This window comes from Xenopus laevis, chromosome 1L (assembly GCF_017654675.1).
Source record: "Xenopus laevis strain J_2021 chromosome 1L, Xenopus_laevis_v10.1, whole genome shotgun sequence".
Taxonomy (NCBI): domain Eukaryota; kingdom Metazoa; phylum Chordata; class Amphibia; order Anura; family Pipidae; genus Xenopus; species Xenopus laevis.
In genome coordinates this window covers 148,799,657-148,821,353 of record NC_054371.1, presented here as the reverse complement: position 1 = coordinate 148,821,353, position 21,697 = coordinate 148,799,657, and the positions used below count along the sequence as shown (strand labels likewise).

At 39.5% G+C, this 21,697-nt stretch overlaps 1 protein-coding gene across 1 annotated transcript; it reads right to left on the bottom strand.

Moving 5' to 3' along the window:
* Positions 1-976: 976 nt before the first annotated feature.
* s1pr3.L (sphingosine-1-phosphate receptor 3 L homeolog) lies at positions 977-21,414 on the bottom strand. The gene is made up of 2 exons (XM_018259229.2): positions 21,107-21,414; positions 977-3,380 (listed from the first exon to the last, which is right to left on the bottom strand). Exon 2 carries the CDS (start codon positions 3,226-3,228, stop codon positions 2,107-2,109), a length of 1,122 nt encoding a protein of 373 aa, XP_018114718.1. The 5' UTR covers positions 3,229-3,380; positions 21,107-21,414; the 3' UTR covers positions 977-2,106.
* Between the last annotated feature and the right edge of the window lie 283 nt (positions 21,415-21,697).

Below are 21,697 nucleotides of genomic sequence, written 5' to 3'. Positions count from 1 at the left end.
ATGCATGTTGCTTAGGATTAAAATAAACAACTGCAGTCTGGAGCATGCATGCACACTAACTGCTAAACACTTGTGGATACAGAAACTACTGAGAAAAATATTTGCAGCATGCTTCTTAGACTGTGCTATTTGCACTCATTCATACAGTGCTACAGTATGATAGAGCAAGCTAGGGTACCCTAAGATTGTTCTGGGATACATGCTAAAAGACATTTTTTATAACAAAAAGATGTCAAAATAAGAGGTCTGATTATATTCAAATAAAATTTCCAATTTGTCGAGATATAGACACTCGTTAATTATTTCAGACAGAAAATTGATTGAACCTTTTAAAAATTATTAGCAGTTCTCAACTTTACTAAACTCAGCAGCTCAGTTTCAGGGCTGCTAAACTGGGGGACCCAGGTTTGTGATTTTAGAAGCTGTTTCCCAATAATCCACACAGTTTCAGCTTCTCAATAGCAGCAATGATCCAGGACTTCCAACTTGTCACAGGGGGAAGATTGTCAGCTACTGGGGCAGCTTCGGAGATACAGATCTTCCCTGATAAAGGGCTGTGGTTGCCGGTTTGGTACAGAAGCCCAAAACATAATGCACAAAATTTGTGTCCTACTTCTTTAGCTAGGCTTTAGTTCTACTTTAAGCAAATGGCCATTAGGGCTACTTGGTACTTGCCTGCTTTATTTGTTTCCTTTGGGCCATTATATACATTTTTCAAAGTTCACAGCCTTTCTTCAAGTACAGCAAACACCATAAAGCCCAAAATACCTGACCATAAATTGTAATACTTTATTTCAATTACATTCACCAAACCCAGTCTAAAACCCCCAGTCCTGATGTTGTACCTTGTGGCTGTCAGTGTTCCTGATCACAATGTATCTGCAATTGTTGATAACTGCTTTTTGCCAGTTACTTCTGGCTGTCTTCTACTATTCGCCTATGTACCCCAAAACAGATGGCAAGACAGGTGGCAAAATGTAAGCATGTATTCTATATTTTTAAAAAAATCATTTAAAGTCAATGATATGAAATTTCTAGTCATATCGGATAGTATATATATATATCAAGAGCATTGTAACAGCATAAACAGATAAAATAAACATACAGTATGTGTGTTGCAGAAATGCATGCATCATTATGTTGAACAAACAAAACAATTTGTACAAAATACACAATAAAAAAAAAAAGCTTGCATCATGGTTTGAAATTTGAAGCCTTCTTTTACTTTATAAAAGTATTTAATATATTTATATAGATAATCTATTAATGTAATACAGTCACGGTTAAATTGGTTAAATTTTATCCTCACGGATCTTTTCACTTGTCAAGATGTTGAATGTCAGCTACAAAGGAAAAACAACACAAAGTTCTTGCCTATAAGGGAATGGAAATGACCGATCTATAACAATGCAGTTGGAGGAATTTCAGGTTGGGAAAGATCAGGTGTGTAATGTACTTTGATGTGAAAGAACAGTTACTAGGGTGCACCACCTAATAAGCCAAATGATCTTGGTGAATGGTTTATTGTAAATATAAAGCAGATGTTCCACTGATTGAATTAAGCCTTACATGCTACAACAGGTAGAGATAAAGGAACATATTGTTCAGAAGAGAAAAAAACCTTACAGATGAATTTGATGCTTAATGTTGCCTAAACATTGGCACATAAAAACTATTCTCCCATTCATGTTCAGTTTTGTGGTGGCTTTGGAGAACTAAATCTTCCAGGGCTATTATTAAGGCACCCCTGCAAAATTACTATTGCAGGTACCAGTTCCACAGATTCCTTAGTCTTTATCCTCAATAAAATGCCAGTTGCGTAGAACAATTAACATTAATCTCTTTTAGAATTGTTTTGAATTGGCTGTAAGTTTTACCAAAATAGTTTTTTTTTTGTTGCAAAACCATCTGCTTCATCGTAACATACATTTGAAGTATTTCCTGAGTTAAAACACTTAGAAAATAAAATGAATTGACGGACATGCATTCAAATAGTAACAATACTTCATGGTACTCGCTAAGCAAGTTTATAAGTGCAGGGAAACCCATTAGGAAACTCAGAGGGTCCTTAAATTCAGAGCTGTACTAAAGAGCGATGATGGAAGGTTATTTGGTGAAAGTTCCATTGTGGTATGAGGATTCACTTTTTTCATCTTTACTGTGACCATTAGTCTGTATAAAGCATTTATGTTTTGGGGAATTGCTGCTGCTACTGCATTTGCTCCGGCTCTGATCGGGCGTTGGTTGGATCGGTAATGATCTTGAGTTGTTAGTCTTGACCAAACAGCTGCACACCAGACGAAAGAATGCCCGGCGCATTTCCTTGCTAGCTAGAGTGTAGATGACTGGATTCAAGGCAGAGTTGAGAACAGCAAGAGCAATAAACCACTGTACCTTATATAATATGGAACACGTTTTGACTTCACAGGCAACATCTATCAGGAGAAGGATAAATATAGGTGACCAGCAGGCAATAAAAACTCCCACAACAATAACAACTGTCCTGAGAAGTGCCATGGATCTCTCCGAATTACTGTGGTTTGTGACTCTGCGGCTACTGGACTTAACCAGAATGTAGATTCGTGCGTAGAGGATAACGATTGCAATCAGAATGGCTATGAAAATGCTAATGCAAAATCCAACGTAACGTTTTGAGTACAGAGGCAAGATTGTGGAGCAGTTTGGTAAGTCCCCAATGCAGTTCCAGCCGAGAATTGGCAAGGCACCGAGAGAAAAGGAGATGAGCCAGCAAGTTCCAATAAGAAGAAACACTCGGTATTTCTTGTTGGCATCATAAGGCCTCATTTTGATCATTGTTAAGTGCCTCTCAATAGCAATTGCTAACAGGCTAAACGTGGACGCTCCTAGAGCAATGAACATACTGCCCTCCCTAACAAACCAGGCTGTCAGCGAGATATCCATAGTTTTGCTTCCAGACATGCAAATGTTGACAATGTAAGCGATCCCAGCTAGCAAGTCACAAAGTGCAAGGTTGCCAATAAAAAAGTACATCCTGTTGTGGAATCTGTTGTTCTTCCAGATAGCAATGAGTACCATTAGATTCTCAAGTACTATAAAACTGCAGATGATGAGGAACACTATTTCGGTTGTGTCCATATGATCAAACTCTCTTTCCTTGAGTTTTCCTGTGTAGTTGTAGTGAAGATTTATCACTTCATCGCACCTTCTGGATTCCAAGTTTCTGGAAGGCAGAGATTCTGAAGCCATATTTGCCGCTGATGAAAAAAAACCAATTCTTTCTCTGTAATTCAAAGACGATTCACAAGAGGGCACACTACCCACATTCTCTGTGGTTTCTCTTTAATGGACGACTGAGCTTCTTGGAATATGCCAAGCATAATGTGTTTTACAGTAAACTCCTGTGGAATTCAAAGAAAAAAAAAACCAAATCAATGCACATCGGCAGCGAGAGATTAAATATACCTGTGGCTTTCAAAATATTTCTTTCTCAGCAAAAAACGTATTCATATTTAGCTGTATAAATACCTGCATACATATAAATGTATAAAGCTCATCCATATATTCTTTACAGTTAAAAAAAACAAAATCCTAGTATTTGAGGAAGAAATTTGATTTATACTTTTAAAATGGGAGGCTTTTGTTTTTTATCACAAAGATCTTACTGTGTTTGTTTAGATGAATTGTTCGCAAAGGGAAGTTCTTTTTATTGTCTCAAAAAGCACACTTATTCTTCCTAGCTGTCATTATTATGTAAACACCTATCTCTTTTATGTTATGCAACAATGCTATAAGTTCATTAATCATTAATCATTAATCACCCTGCTCTTTAGAACTCAATTTCATTTTGACATAAGGTTTAATAGTGTTTACTATAACTGCACTAAGTTTGTTTGCTGTGACTTATCCAAGCTCATCCAGTGAATGAATTCCAGATACGCTGCCACCTCGCAAGGTCAGACATATATTATTTTTAAATGTCAAGCAAAGTAAAAAAAAAATAAATAAAAACCTAACTACACTAATTTCCAAAGGAATATGCATTTATTCTTAGTAAACATTTTTTTATTCCAGTGACATTTCCCCTTTAAAATTTGAAGGCTTTATATAAAGAATGATATGATTCCAAGTGGTACAAAAACGGTTTAATCAAATTCATGCAACAAAGTCAGATTCCCCATACAGATGCATTCAAATGCTTTAGATGTGTAAAACTCCATTTATTGTGCAAGGCTCTTCATAGAAAGAAAGTTAAGCATAGAAACCTTTAGATGTGCTCAAGTACATCATTACCTTCTATTTCGGCTCACGTTTTTACCTTCATTTTTTTCCCTGTTACCTACCAGTGACCCACACTGAGGTCAGACATCACACAAAATCATGCCAGCATTATGTTTGACCCTACCAGTGTCAACTGCTGAACCTTGGAAACTGCTGTGTTTACATAAAACAAAGGGACGTTAATATGTGCAAATTCCCCATTTAAAAGCAACAAAGCCAGAATAATTGAGTATGTGGCCAAAGGCATTTCTAAAACAAATTCAAGGTTCTATACAAAAGGTAAGGCAACCTCCGCTGCTTGCAGGGATAACAGTACCCTAACCATGAGCTCTGGAGTAAAAATCACAAAGTTTAAAAGTTTAGTAGTCTAGTAACCCACAGCAAGCAATCAAATTTTTGCTTTCAAATAGTAAATGCTACTTGGTGATTGGTTGCTATGGATTACAAGATGAGGCGCAAACTTTGACATTATTTGCCATGGATTAGCTACTAGAGAAGAGAACCAGCACTCCTTAAAGGTGAACCAACCTTTTAAAACAGAGCTGCCCAACTGAACACAGGCTGGCTGTGGCCGTCCAATGGATTTGTATGACCCCCTGTCTGATCAAGGGCTCTGTATACTTCTTTGTATGACACCATCATTTAAATATAATCTGTCTTTCAAATGTGTTACAATGTTCAACTACATACTATAGCACCTGTGATGCTCTCTACAGATATTTTATATAGCGGCATATATATAGTTAATTTGCAGTGATGAGTGAATCTGTCCCATTTTGGCATAAAATTTGTGAAACCACAGAAACATTTGTGTCAATAGGCATATCCATGCCTGGCAAAAACATTCTGCGCCTCACAATTTATTTGCTTTCGTTTTCTGAAAATGCCAGGAGGGGGGAAGATGAGGGTTTATTGTAACTACACCTCTCGTTACAGTTGTGTAATATAAAGGTAGAGGATGCTGGAAGGTTCTTGCAAACCAGATAACAACAGGCGTTATTGAATAAAGCAGCAAAAGGTTAATACTCATGCCTTATGTGGTCTGGATCACCTACATCAGAAATGGATCAGGAAGAAAATGTAGCCGGATTTCCTCTTCAGTACCACCACCGCTTCATTTAGGTAAGCAGAGCCTAGAGGAGAGGTACTCCCTTATATCCTGCCTGGTTGGAGCACAAGTTGTTTTTTAGAGATATTTCAGACTATCTCATGTTTCTAGAACATAACAGCAGCGAAATCCTGTACTGACTAAACCTCGTTCATAGGGTCCCTGTTCCCCAACTTAAACTAAAAGGGTTGTCCCTGCAAGGTAGAAAACTTTACTGGGTATTGTTGATCCCAGGAACAATGACACAGCAAAAGCAGAAGTGCGACCCCTTTCCAAACACTATATTTTGAAGAGACAGGAAGTGGTCATCAAACTATGGGCAAATGATACAAATAATATCATAATAAGCTAAGCTAGATACATCGGCTATTGCCTACCTAGTAGTAGTAGCTAGGGGCTATTAACCATAGAGTTAATAGCCCCTATTTAAAACCATAGTGGCTAATAACCCTATGGGTCCCTACACTTTTAGGAACCAATTAGTAAAGAGTATTTATTGATTTTAATAAGCATTAACCTTGGAATCAGAGACAAAACAGCAAGACACCTGGCCCTCCAAAAAAAAGCAGGGGGCATGTGCACACTATATCCTACCTGCTTCCGACCCCCCCCCACCAGCAAGCAGCAGATGTGCAAAGTTTCAGCGTGTAGAGTGGCTATAGAGCAGGGGTCCCCAATAATTTTTACCCACACATTCAAATGTAAAAAGAATTGGGGAGCAACACAAGCATGGGAAAGTCCCTTGGGGTGCCAAATAAGGGATGTGTGGTTATTTGGTAGCCCCTATGTGGACTGGCAGCATACAGGAGGCTCTGCTTGGCACTATACTCAGTTTCTATGCAATTAAAACTTGCTTCCAAGCCTGGAATTCAAAAATAAGCACCTGTTTTGAGGACACTGAGAGCAACATCCAAGGGGTGGGAGAGCGACATGTTGCTCACGAGCTACTGGTTGGGGATCACTGCTATAGAGCATACCTCCCAACTGACAACTGAGAGTCCCAATTTTGACAGTTCAGCCTGCAGTCCCAGATTATTACTGAAATGTCCCCAGTTTCTCTTTGATCTCCAGCACTGACGCTAGAAAATATACAATGTTTCTAAAACTTAATTAAATAAGAGGCTTTTCGGCAGATAGTCCAGAATACTCAGCACCTGCACTTAGATATGTTTATAGCAATATAAGACAAGCAAAGATACAATTCTAACTATTTCAGATAAACAAATCTCTTGGAAGAACTGACACTTTCAGCTTCTTTACCCCACTGCTTGGAATTTAAAAATCTTTTCTGAATCCTTTATGATCAGTATTATGTAATCCAACTCATTTGTAACATCCTAGAATCTTATTATTCAGGAATTTCACCAATTTGTTTGAATTTGGAAAAGAAAACAATGAACAGACAAGGGGTAAGGCTAAAGGAGAAAGTTGTACAGAGATAGACACAACAAACGCAGCATGGGAACAGACAGATCAGCAATTAATCAGCAGTTAACATTTGTTGGGCACCTGTTTTAACAGCTGATTGTCTGCTATGGGTTTCTAAATTTGGTACAAACTTTACTACTTTTCCCCAATATGTTTCAGAACATGGATTGGTGGACAGAATAACCTGACTGCTTGCTAATAAACTCTAAATTCTTTGGCAGAATAATATTCTTGCACACAATTTTCTGTTAATTTGACATTTACATTACAAAGTATTGCAGGGCTTCTTGCATAATTGCCACAATTTAAGAGCTTAAGTCCCTACTTACAATCGAATGTCCCTGTGACGCACACATTAAGGTCAGTTTCATCAGTATCTTGTTTTTTTTCTATTTATTGGAATGTGGGAGGAAAATCGATAACATTGAGTGCTCTACCTGGAATTGAACTCAGGGCCTTGCAGGGCAGGAATGCATATATTGTATAACTATGCTGCCTTATCCTTGTGACATATCAGCTACTACACTGGATAGTGCCAACAATATAGTGGAAGCCTCTTTGTTAAAGGAGAAGGAAAGGTAGCAAAGCAGTTTATTGCCAGTAGATTAGCCACAATAGTGCAAGCTATAACACTACTTATTCTGTAGAATGCTTTACCATACCTGAGTAAACGGCTCTAGAAGCTCTCTATTTGTTTAGGATAGCAGCTGCCATATTTTCTTGGTGTGACATCACTCCCTGTCTGAGTTTCCCTGCTCAGTCATAGCTCTGGGCTCAGATTACAGCAGGGATGGGAGGAGGGAGGGGGAGAGGAGCAAACTGAGCATGCTCAAGCCCTGCCCTGGAGGTTTAAGCTGAAAACAGGAAGTCTGATACAGAAGCCCATGTGTTCACGATAGAAGGAAAGAAATGTGGTCTTTCTTTTAACAAAGGACTCAGAACAACATTACTTTTAGGGTTTACTGGTGTATTTCTATAGACCTTTCTAAAACTTACTTAATTTTAGCCTTACCTTCTCCTTTAATGAAAATCAAACATACAGTAGAAATGTTGTTGAGCATAATGATGTCACACTTTTCAATCTAATGATGTCACATGTATAAAAAAAACTAAATAACAATAAGTAAATGGGTAATTTAAATGGTTGTCTGACAACATAATATTGGATAAGTAAGTTCAGAATAATGATGCAATGTAATTTCTAGTTGAAGGGGTACCAGACTGTGAGGGTTAATATTTTCCAGATGTAAGGGTCAGCTCAGTCAGAAAGTTCCCAGCTATGGCTATCAGTAACCCTTACAATCATACTGCGAGAGAATAAAAAGAAGCAGTCCGTACATCTATCAATACCTACACCTCAGAGAATTAGATGCTACAAAGTTGTTTTGCAATACAATTACCATCACTATGATAAATGATATGTACAACATAAACTCTAGTGTGAGCCAGAAAAAAAAGAATGTGATAGTCAGAAAGCATATCTGCTATGTCTAAATATTTTTTGTGCAAAAAACACTAATGTATAGCAGATATCCACAAGGGACTGTAATGGCTCTGAATGGGTTCCCATAATGTTCTAACCCAAACTAGCTGCTTTCAGTTTAGCTTCAATATGCAGACTAAAACAAGATTTTTTGATGGCCCTTTCCTTGCAGTGGGGCTAATGTGTTTATTGATAGAGAACCTTGCCTTGACCTACAGATTCCTATAGCTGTGTGATTTTTCCCTGGGAGGCTATCCTGTTTCATTTTCTATTCCCCTGATGAGTTTTCACTGTTTCCTCTGGAAGAAAATTCCAGCCTGGCCACCCTTTCAGCAACAAGCATTTCATCATGTTACCTCTTTTAACTTTCTGTAAGTGGAGTTCCACTCTATACCTATGCCTTGCTCAAGAACAACAAAATTACCTCTTTAATGAGAAGAAAATCAAGAGCACCTATATTAGCAGTGGGAATAATAGCCTTGGGCACGGGACTGTGGTTGTGGGATAGTAGGTATAGTATGGAGATATGGTGCCTATAGTAACAGTGGGATAATAGTCTCTGGGAAGGGACTGTGGCTGTGGGATAGTAGGTATAGTAGTCAGAGATGGTGTCTAAAGTAACAGTGGATAATAGTCTCTGGGAAGGGAGTGTAACTGTGGGATAACAGGTATAGTAGGGAGATATGGTGCCTATAGTAACAGTGGGATAATAGTCTCTGGGAAGGGACTGTGGCTGTGGGATAGTAGGTATAGTAGTCAGAGATGGTGTCTAAAGTAACAGTGGATAATAGTCTCTGGGAAGGGAGTGTAACTGTGGGATAGCAGGTATTGTAGGGAGAGATGGTGTATATAGTAACAGTGGATAATAGTGTCTGGGAAGGGAGTGTAACTGTGAGATAGCAGGTATAGTAGGGAGAGATGGTACCTATAGTAACAGTGGGATAATAGTCTCTGGGAAGGGACTGTGGCTGTGGGATAGCAGGTATAGTAGGGAGAGATGGTGTCTATAGTAACAGTGGATAATAGTCTCTGGGAAGGGAGTGTAACTGTGGGATAGCAGGTATAGTAGGGAGATATGGTGCCTATAGTAACAGTGGGATAATAGTCTCTGGGAAGGGACTGTGGTTGTGGGATAGCAGGTAAAGCATAACTTTGGTACATGTACTCTCATACCTCTGGCAGCCAGGCAAGTAGAGTAAAATCTAGGGATGCACCGAATCCACTATTTTGGATTCGGCCGAATACCGAACAGAATCGGAATCCTAATTTGCATATGCAAATAAGGGGTGGGAAGGGGAAAACATTTTTTACTTCCTTGTTTTGTGACAAAAAGTCATGCGATTTCCCTCCCCGTAATTTGCATATGCAAATTAGGATTTGGATTCGTTTTGGCCGGACAGAAGGCTGAATCCGAATCCTGCTGAAAAAGCCTGAATCTTGGCCGAAATCCCGAACCGAATCCTGGATTCGGTGCATCCCTAGTAAACTTATTAGAAAAAGGAACTTACATGATCAGGTATATGAGGTATGTAACACAGGTGGAATGTGTAAAGGTCCTAAATGCCTGCTTGTAGTTTGTATCTGTGATTTACAATTTAGAGTAGTGTGTAAGCTCTGTGCTTATGTATATTGGCAACCACCCAAATCATTCAAAGCTACACTGATGAAATGATATTCATATGCCTTGATAAATGGGTAATTTATTAATGACTTTAGTGCCATTTATCTGTGTTTATTTAACCCTTTTCTGACTGTCAAGAAAACTTTGCGAGAGTCAGGGAAGTGCTAATAACGCAGGAAGAATATCAGACTGCCAGGAATCCCCCTGGATTCCCCAGTTTAATATGTAATAAACCTGCCCCAGAGTTAACAAAACAGTTACAAGTTGCAAAGTCTGTCCAGGTCTAGTAATCTGTAACAACAAATCAGATGATTGTTTACAAACAGCTAACCAGTAAATTTTTTGCTGCTGACTGCTGGTTGCAGTGGGTGTTTAGATCAGTAGCACACTTTTGATCCTTTTACATTACACTTCCCCCCTCTATGGGGTATTGACTAATAAATAGCACTTACTGGCTAGGGTCTTTGAAAACACACCTCTGATTGGTTGCTATTGGTTACTGGATGTGGGCAAACATAAGACTTTTTATTACATTACCCCATTAGTCTTTTTTTTTTTTCAATTCAGTTTTGCTTTTATTGAAAAATATTTGCACAAAGTATACACATAAAATCATAAACAACAAGAAGAATAGGTAAAAGAATAAAAAAGAAAATAAATAATAATAAGGTAATAAGGTAATAAGGTACAAGGTTACCGTGAAATCACCAATATTTACCGGCTAGAACCAGAGATATTCATATCACAATATCCGCTTCTTTTAAACTTAACTACATAACTGGTCCCCAACATATTGCATTCTAAAAGGCACAGATGGGCTATAGGGTATGGGTGGACATGGAGATTTGGTAGACATTCCAAGGTTCCCAAATTTTGCTAATTTTTGTTTTTCTTACAGGATCCACTTCCGACAGTAACTCCATGTTACGTCTCATATTCAACTGGGCCTGAAGTTGTTGCTGCGTAGGAGTTGAAGGTTGTTTCCATGATCTGGCTATTAAAGTTATTGCCGTGTTGAAGATTTGAAATAGCAGCCGCTTTTTTTCCTTTGTGATTCTCATTGGGTATATTTGTAATAAAGCAATTTGTGGAAGCTGTGGAATATCCTGTTGAATTATGTCCTTGATATCTGCAAAAACCGTATTCCAAAATGGGACCACTTTAGCACATTGCCACCACATGTGGAGAACAGTACCCTGATGCCCACACCCCCTCCAGCAAGTAGTGGGATAGGTCCCCGAGAATTTAGCTATTCTGGTCGGTGTTAAATACCATCTCGTTATTATTTTTGTGTGGGCTTCAATGTGGTTTGTGCAATGCGTCGCTCCTTTTGGGCTATTTATACTCTCATTCCATTGTGCTGGAGTAAATTGCGCTTGTAGGTCTGCCTCCCATTTCTCCATATAGGGCAATTTGCGTGTTTCATCTCGCTGGTTTAACATTTTATAGCAATCAGATAGAATCGCTTTACCTCCCCAATATTTCCCACAGAGATTCTCCATTGGGGTATGACTCCGGAGTGACTTGTAGTCTCGGTTGCACGATTTGAGAAATGGGTTATTTGGTGATAAGCATAGAGTTGGTTCTTTTGCAGTCCGAATTTTTCCCTTAAGTCCTCAAAACTCCGCAACGTTTTTCCAAAAAATAAATCTCCCAATTTATAAAGACCTACTTGCGTCCAATTGGTCAGGGAGATATGTGGAATGAAATACTTGAATGCATATAGTGGAAGCAATGGTGAGGGGAAGGAACCAAAATTATATCTGGAAGATGTTGAGTCCCATATTTTCAAAGAGAGTAAAGTAGTTGGTAAAAATTCGTCAAGTGACGGTCTGTTTTTTTTAGGGAGCCAAAAATAGTGGGCAAGAGACTTGTCACCTCCCCTGTCTGTCTCCATGTCCACCCATTTTTTATAATATTGCACCGCATGCAGCCTAACAACAGATTCTAATATCGTAGCCATATAATATAATTTAACATTGGGTATACCTAACCCTCCTGAGGATTTGGAGTATTGTGAAATAGCAAAGGATAATCTCGGAGGCTTGTATTGCCAGACAAATCTATTTAACCCTTTCTGCAAGGTTGCTAGAAAATGTGAGGGGAGAGCTATTGCAGCATTCTGAAGACATATAATATCCGTGGAAGCAGATTCATTTTTATTGATGTTATGCGCCCATACCACGAGATTGTCTCTTTCCGCCATCTATTACATTCGGACTCCACCAGTTTAATAAGTGGCACATAATTTAATTTATAGATAATTTCCGGATTTTTGGGTAGTTTTATGCCCAAGTAAACTAAATAAGAGTCCCTCCATTCAAACGAATGATGTTGCATAACCCCTGCCAAAGCCTGTTTGGAGATGTTTATAGGAAGGGCTTGTGTTTTTTGAGTATTTATTTTGTACCACGAAATGGATTGAAATTTCTTCAATTCCTGTAAGACATTGGGTAGGGAGATTATAGGCTCTGTAATAGATAGCAAAATGTCGTCCGCAAATAATCCTATCTTTTCTTGCCCCGTGGACGTGGTTATTCCCTTTATATCTTGATTCTCTCTAATAGTCTGGGCTAATGGTTCCACCATCAAGGCGAAAATTAGGGGAGACAGAGGACATCCCTGTCTGGTCCCATTAGAAAGCTTGAAGGCGCTCGACAGTGCACCCGCTGTGCAAACTTTAGCAGTCGGGTTAGAGTAAAGTGGTTGTATAGCTTTGAGAAAGGACTCTCCCAACTGGAACTTAGCTAACGTAGCTTTCATATAGTCCCAGTTTACCCTGTCGAACGCCTTCTCAGCATCCAAGGACAACAACAAGGCGGGCGTGTTCGACTTCTTGAGTATATACAATATGTTTTGAAATCTCCTGGTAGCATCAGCGCCCTGGCGATTTAACACAAATCCCACCTGATCGTTATTAATCAGGGAAGGCAGGATTAGGTTCAATCTTTGGGCAAGGAGTTTTGAGTAAATCTTAAGATCAGTGTTGAGCAATGTTATAGGTCTGTAATTTTGACATTGTTCTTGGGACTTACCCGGCTTGGGGATTGTAACCACATGGGCCTGTAAAAATTCAGGGTGTATCTGGCCCGTATCCATTATGTTTTGAAAAAGCTTAAGTAGGAATGGAGAAAGAAGTGTGGCATACGTTTTAAAATATTGGTTAGAGTACCCGTCCGGGCCCGGGGCTTTTCCTAATTTTAGGTCTTTAATTATTAGTTGAATCTCTTCCTGGGTGATTGGACGGCTAAGTGCCTCAAGTTGTTGTGCTGAAGGGGTCGGGAGATTTAATTTGTTCAAATAGTCAGTAATATGCTCTGATTGGGGCTTTTGGTTATTCACACTAGAACCCAAATTATACAATGATTCGTAATATTGTGCGAACTTATTTGCAATCTGTTTGGGGTCCGTTATTTTGGTCTGGGCGTCCATCAAATACTGGATTCTGTTTTGTGCTTGTTTCTGTCTCAATAAACTTGCTAATAATCTATCTGCCTTGTTCCCTTTGGTATAATAAATGAGATGCAAGCGTTGTAGTCTATATGCTGTTTTGGCTGCCAATAGTGCATTCAATTTATCCCGTTGTTCCTTGATTTGCTTAACAATAGTCACGCTATATTTTTGAATAAGTTTTTTTTCCAGTTCTGCCAATTGGGTCTCTAATTGTAATTGCTCCATCTCCCTTTGTTTTCTTATTTGTTTGGCTTGAGCTATTAATTCTCCTCTAATTACTGCTTTATGTGCCAACCAGGTATTTTGCCAGTTCGTATCCTCCGGTTTGTTTTCCCTGAAATATTGGGTAATTTTTTGTTCTATGTACTGTTTACTTTCCTCCTTTTGCAATAAGACACTATTAAGTCTCCAGGGAAGCTTCTCTAAATTGTTCCCCCGGGGTATCGTCATGCCAATAGGTGCATGATCCGACCACGTTCGGATACCTATCCATGGATTGGAAATTTGTGATGTGGTCTGAGTATCCGATAAAAACATATCAATTCTTGTATGGGTATGGAATCTCGGGGAAAAATACGTATATTCCTTTTCAGAAGGGTATTTCGCTCGCCACACATCTATCAAGGCAAAGTTATGGATCAGAGCTCTTAGTTTTTTGGCCTGAGCCAATTGATTTTTACTGGGTGCCCCTTTAATCCCTCTATAAATATCTATATGTGGTTGCAGGGTCATATTGAAGTCCCCAGCAACTATACACTTCCCTTGTCTGTCGCTGAGTAGCCTATTAAGTGTTTGGGATAAGAATTTATATTGATGCTCATTTGGGGCATAAATGTTCACCAAGGTATATTTAACATTATCTAACATGCAAATTAACAGCAGGTAGCGACCAGCGGGGTCAGCAACGGACTGCAAAACTTGGCATGACACTTTAGCCGAGATCAATATGGATACCCCTTTCGTCTTATTCTGAGAATAAGAATGAAATGAGTGGGGGTAATACCTATTAGAGAATCTAGGCGGGTTTTTAACAGTGAAATGTGTTTCTTGATAAAATAGTACATCAGCCTTTGCTCTATGCGCATCTCTGAGAGCCTGATTCCTCTTATGAGGGGAGTTTAACCCCCTAGCATTCAATGAATAAAAACGTGTCATTCTTCTTTTGCAGTGCATCGCTTATCCCAACATAATAATGTACAGTGCTATAACAATCAGTGAAAAAACTCCCAACCGGCCCATCGAAGATTAAACCCGAGGCAGTAGTTAGAGCAGAAACCTTGTACCTAGAAAAACATGGAAATAGGACCAAAACAGTAAATACTAATACTTGTACAACCAACATTTGTAAACTCGGCAACTTTAAATGTTGCATGTGGTAGCAAACAGCTAATACCACCAGATTGTATCTCACCAAAACTTGAGTCAGTGGGGGCTCTGGAGATTAAGTGTCACTCTCTCTGAGCAGGGGAGCTTAGGAACACAAACATCTCGATCTCGTAATTTATGGATCCTTAAGGGGAATATCAGGATTAACTTCCTGCACTATAACCAACCGACCAACTCTATGCCTTGATCCATTCCTTCCTAATTCGTCTCGGAGATGGTGGGGATTTTTGTGAAGATGATGCCGCTTTATCATTCTCCGGAGTGATGATATTCCATCTGATAAGGGCTTTTTTCGCTTCTGCTGGCGAGGATAGCGTAACAGGCACTCCGTTCCTCTGTAGAAGAAGCTTGACTGGATAGCCCCATCTGTACAGAATATTATGCTGGCGCAGCAGTGCAGTTGTTTCCATGAATGCTTTCCTTTTAAGGAGAGTGGCGGGCGATAAATCTGCGTACACCTCTAGGCCTTTGTATTCCTCGGGCCATCCCTCCTTTTTCCTGGCAAGCGATAAAAGGCTTTCTTTGGTTTTGTAAAAGACAAACCGCATCAACACATCTCTCGGTGCTGTTTCTGGGGCTGCCTTCGGTTTGGGCACTCTATGGATACGGTCTATCGCCCTTTCCAGTTGGTGGGAGTCAGGCATTATCAAGCCCGTAAGCTGCAACATGTACTGTTCCAACTCCTGCGGGCCTATCGCTTCAGGTATGCCCCTAAGCCGTAGGTTATTGCGGCGAGATCGGTCTTCTAGATCTGTAACCTTTTCCCGGAGCTTGTCCGCTTCCGCTTGCAGTTTGCCATGTGAGTCTGCCAGCTCATTATGGGCATCTGCGAAATCACTCACTTGTTCCTCCAGATGAGCGGTTCTCTCTCCGACCTCTTGTATGTCTTTACGCAGCTCTTCCGCCATTTGTTTGATGTCTTTCTGCAGGGCTCCTTTCACCTCCTGCAACATCTCGCGGATCTGAGCCGCCGTGGCCGGGGACCCCTCTGCCTGAGGGTCCGGCATCGGAGCTTGCTGTTCAGTGTGTGCGCCGCGTGGCGGATCCAAGATGGCGCCTGAGGCCCTGGTAGCGCGTCGCGGAGCCGGAGTGAAATAAGTAGAGACCGTTTTCTGATCCTTTTTCAGGTTTCTCTTTTGTCCCATAATAGTCCAAAAGCGTTCTGCAAGCTTTATAGGCTGGTCGGAACTGTTTAAAAATGTCCCTTAAGGAAGCTGGCTCCCCTGTATCACGGAGCTTAATTCTTAAGCGTCCATCTTGTTAGCTTGGTTAGCTCCGCCCCCCCCCCATTAGTCTTTTTTAAAGGGCACCTATCATGAAATAAATGTTTCCCCCACCAAAGGTGCTGCATATTAAAGCTGGTTCTGCAAGCCTCCGCTTCACACTCATGTGCATAATGATCGAGAACTGTGGTGCAACCATGTCACAACATGGCTGCCTGCACTGGGAACTCCCTCCTGGTGTGACTGGTACAGCAGTTCCCGGGGGTATTTAAAATACAAATCTATTGTTTACCCCAACTCTCTATTAGCCCGCACCTGCTATGGAGGAAACTTTTTTTACGATAGGTGCCTTTTACGGGTAACTATTCATTTTCCGTCACTTGATTATCTTACTGTATCTTATTGGTGCAAATGAGACAATGTCAGATTTTTTCTTCAGCAAAAAATGCAAATGTTTCTGAATGATTGTGCACATTGTTCCATTTTTAGCCGCATTCACACTGTATTTTTACAGAGCATTCCATTGTTAACGCATTCCATCATAGCGCATGTATTATGAGAAATAATATCAAGAAAGAGGAACCTAAAACAAGTGTTGGCAGGAAATTAGCAAATTGCTTAATGTTAAAAAGAAAACTGAAGGTAGACTGAAGACTGACCACAGATTCAGCATACATAAGTTCCAGTGGTTATGAGGTCCCATTAACTGTGTATCTTATGGAGCAATAAGCACCCACAAAGATTCTACCATTCTATCATTTTATCCAGTACCGGGAAATACACTACACTTAGACATAGAGCTGCAGCAAAAATCACCTGTAAACAATTTATATCCTGAAGTTGTTTAGTGCAGGCAGAATACAGTATCTGGTCTGGTTCTCCTGCTAAACCTTCTAAATGGGAGCTGAATGTGGCCACCAAAGGAATGTCTTTGCCCCCAGTCTACAGAGCCCCAAGGTCTATTTTAGGCCATTTTAACATAATCCATTTAAATTATAGTCTTACAGTTTTGTTAAATTACAGGTATGCGATACATTATCTTGAAACTTGTTAACCAGAAAGCTCAAAATTATGGAAAGACGTCTCCCATAGACTCCATTTTATCCAAATAATCCAGTTTTTAAAAATTGATTTCCCTTTTCTCTGTAAAAATGAAACAGTACCTTGTACTTGATCCCAACCAAGCTTTAATTAATCCTTATTGGAAGCAAAAGCAGCCTGTTGGGTTTATTTAATGTTGACATGATTTTCTAGCAGACTTAAGGTATGAAGATCCAAATTACAGAAAGATTATTTATCCAGAATGCCCCAGGTCCTGAGCATTTTGGATAAAATGTCCCATACCTGTATACAGTCAAAAACAGCAAGTGAGTATTTGGGGAGGTGCAATGCAGCAACTAAAAATTGGGCATCTTCTGTTGTGCATGAAGAACTTGCCTGTAGAATTCACAAAATATGTTCACTGGGAATTCCTTTCTCTACTTTTTAAAGTCATCCTCTGACAGCCAACAAATCCTGCTCTAAAAGAAACAGTAGTCCCATAGCATCCTCTAAATCTCTGGAACATGTTATGGAAAGACCATATGGAGAAGTAGTCCATCAATCACGTAGCAAAATACCATGTGGTCTACAACAAGACACTCAGAGGCCCCTCTTCCTGCCTTCACTCAGAAAGTTATAAATGTCATAAAAAAACCTGAGCCAGAAAATTTCACAGAACTTAGCTTAAGTACTTTACTGGATTAATGGGGCTGAATCTGTCTGTTTTATTTGTCAAGTGAGAAATCTGACCCTGACTTGACTACGGTGATAAATAGGAGTCGAGATCTGATTGCAAGATCCTACAAGGTATAGATTTGTTGCAGCCTTTCTTGCTATGAACTGTAGATTGTGGGGTTTCCAAACATTTAACAGATGACTGACCATACAGGAAATTATAGTTCAACAACTGCCAGCAGCTAGCAAATTCAATACATATGGTAAACAGATAAAATGGTTTTGGTATTCATTCATACTGTAGTGGGGTATGTCTAATCCTGGCATAGCAGTTAAAGTACGATCATACTAAACTTCTTTACTATGGGGCACATTTACTTAAACTCAAATTAATCGAATTTTTTTGGAAAAAAATCTGACCAAACTCTCTTCCACAATTTTAACTCATTTATCAATAATTTTTCTCTAAAAAATCAGAGCGATAAAAGGTCACCACAAAATCGAGCGTCAAATCATATAATTGATGCTCCAAAAACTCTGTTTTATCAATTTTTTGCTGCATAAACTCAAATTTTTCGGATTATCGGATGAAACCCCAGAATTTTCAGATTATCCAGCAATGTCAAGAAACAACTTCAGGGACATCTGCCATTGACTTCTACATGACCTTGACAGGTTTGAGATGGAGTTTTAGTTTGGATTCGGATTTTTTGCAGCTTTGGGGTATGATAAATCTCTAAAAATGCGACTTTCCATGAAAAAGTTGAGTTTTCCCCCTAAAAACTTTTACCAGAAAATAGTCGAGGTTTAATAAATGGACCCCTATGTCTTTAGTTAAGTGGTGAATGGAATTCTAGTCTTCCACCTATTGTCTATCAATATTAAATCCCCATACATAGTAGGATGCTCAAATTATTGTGAGCTATATTCACCTGTAGGGTCCTCAACCTGGCCTCCTTACACAATGTCCAGACCCCCACAATGGCCAGACCCACATTTTGGGAACCACTGCTTTAAAGGCTATACCCCATTCAAATTGTTGCTAGCTACGCAGGCTAGAAATTTGTTCCATGTTTATTCAGTGCGGTCTGTCCTATAGAATACAATGAGACAATGTTTTGCACTTCCCCTATTTTAGTTATAAATAACTTTTTTATGCAATGTACAAATGTGGTGTATTCAGGGTTGGGGGGATGCCAGAAGTCTAGTTTATAGAGAATGTTATTAGATGTATGGGACCTGTTATCCAGAATGCTTGGGGGTTTTCTGGATAATGGATCTTTCTGTAATTTTGATCTTCATACCTTAAAGTCTACCATAAAATCATGTAAACATTAAATAAACCCTTTAGGGATTCATAAGGATTCATTATGTCTTAGTTTGGATCAAGTAAACCCAATTGGCTGGTTTTGCTCCAAATATGGATTGATTTATTAAATCCTAGTTTGGATCAAGTACAAGATACTGTTTTATTATTACAGAGAAAAAGGAAATCATTTTTAAACATTTGGATTATTTGGATAAAATGGAGTCTATGGGAGACAACCGGGTTACTGGATAACGGATCCCACACCTGTATCATTATTATTGATATATGAGAAAAATGACTTACAATCTAAGGAACACTACAGCTAATATCATCAGAAGCCAATTAACTTGCCTGTATGTTTTTGGAGACAAGACAACGGAAGAACATAATAATTCTTGCATATCTGAATCAAACTCTGTAAGTCAGCATTGGCAAACGTGCGTTTTATTTTATGTACATATGCTGGAGCTATAATGCATGAGTGGGTAAATGATTCTTTTAGGGTGGTGACACACGCTAAGATTCCGGAGAGATTAGTTGGGCAGCGACAGATCTCCTCTTCGGAAAACGAAGTGATCCGAGTGCCATCCCGCTGGCGATTTACATTCTAGCCGACGGGAACGTTTTTCGGGGAGATTAGTCGCCTGAAGAAGAGGACATTTGTCGCTGGGCGACTAATCTCCCCTGAATCTTAGCAGGTGTCGCCACCCTTAACGATTAAGACCACAACCGTGTTCACATAGGCAATTTAAATTGTCAGATTCTATTGGATTGAAAAGTTGAAGATTTTGCATTTTGCATTGGCGTCTGTTAAAATCTGTGGGTAATTCATGAAGAGATGTAACCGTTGCCCAAAGCAGTTTGGGCAAGATGCAGCTGACTAATTAGAGCTAATTGCTGAATGGTTGCCATGGGTCACTATTCTACTAATGTAAAATGAACCCAGTTTTGTGGTGTTCCAAATTTTTTTATTTGTTAGATTGGATGCTACTTGCAAAAAGCAACTCGGCGCAGCTAAAAATGATCTTAGTGATCAATTCAGTGGCTTGGCTAAAAGTTTTTGTGCTCCACAAAAAAACTTGGAGAAGCTCATCTACTTTGTCCTGAAAACTGCACATCATCAGGACCCCTTCAGGCCCTTTATGCTTCAGTGCCCCCCAGCAATTTATAGTCCCCTTTTCCCAGTTTTCCCTGAATCTAATACACTAACTTTATTACTATTGCCTCTTTTAAGTTAAACGACAAAATAAATACAAATAATAACTGACAGAAGTAGATAGAAGATCATGGCCAATAGGGGTGCTGTTATCATCGTCTATGGCTTTATGGTAAATATGGTAAATTTTTTATGTGCACTCCTAATGCATTTCTGTAAAATTATAGGAAACTGAAAGTAATGATGTAATCTCTAGTGTTTCTTTACCTACTTTGAGGTAAGGTGGGCAAACATTTAACTCTGACACACACTAAGCGGGTGATTTTCTAGTCGGGCTATTTGGGGCTATTACAGAAGTCTCTATGCAGTGTGAGTATCAAAGTTATTTCCATCAAACAGCGTGCAGAGTAACACAGAAACAGACCCAGCAGAGCCACAGCAACAGGGTAGTTAAATAATTTGCAGAGTGTAAATTAAGTTGCTACCCAAAAGTAACAAGGCAAGAGTCTCCATTTCCCTATAACAGCTTGGCATGCTACATTTGCCCAGCAGCAGCATTGCAAGCGGAGAAGTTTAATAGATTGCAGACTGACACAGTTAGCCAACAAAGAAAAGGCACAAACCATTTCCCTCAAAGGGCAGTGTAATTGTTTGCAGACTAATAGAAAAGTAGTAAAAGAACAGACACCCCTAACAGGGCAGCAGCGAGGACAAAGCACAAAGTCACACTTCATTTTACTGACAGCGCAGTCATGTTCCCAAAAGCAGTGATGCACAATGTATGAAACCCGAATATCTATTTAGAGTTCTGGCACTGACTGCTTTCTCAAACTGTGCTTAAGATACCTGTAATTTGTATAATAATGTATAGGATATATACACTAAATAATGCATTATACGCAGTGCATCAATGCAATATTTTGTTTTATCATATTTATCTTAGTAATCATTCGTTTTACTTACCCAACGAGAACTCTTTCAGAGAGTAAATTTGGCAAATTCCAGGCATGCGTTGATGTCAAATTCCAAAATCATGAACAGCAGACGAACCAAAGTGCATAGGGCAAGGTCTCAAATGTCTTCTGGCGAAGCCAATGTTCCTGGGGCTCTAGGAATCGTATAGACCTTCTATTTCTGACCATAGCATTCCAGCCTTCTCTTACAGATGGACGTCCCCCCTGCTCTGCACAGAGAATGCAGCCTGACCTCCCTCGCTCTCCTATGGAGCATGAATGAGAATAGCCTCCTGTGGCTTGCTCACTCCTCATAACCAACCACTCCCCTTCTGAGCTTTGTGTGCCTGAAGTCCTGCTCCTCTACTCACTGTGGTCATTCTGTTCTATAAGCACAAAATGCATTCTGATATTGCTAACAAGAATTTTTATTTTATAACATAAAAATGTGTAGTAGGATATATGTCAAAAAACTCACAGTACTTTAATGCTATAATGCTTGATTGCATATTGCTAATAGGATCAGCAGAAAGCCAAAACACAGTTCAGGTAGGGAAAACTAATTACTGGGAATCAATATTAGCAGCCTTAGGGCATCCCT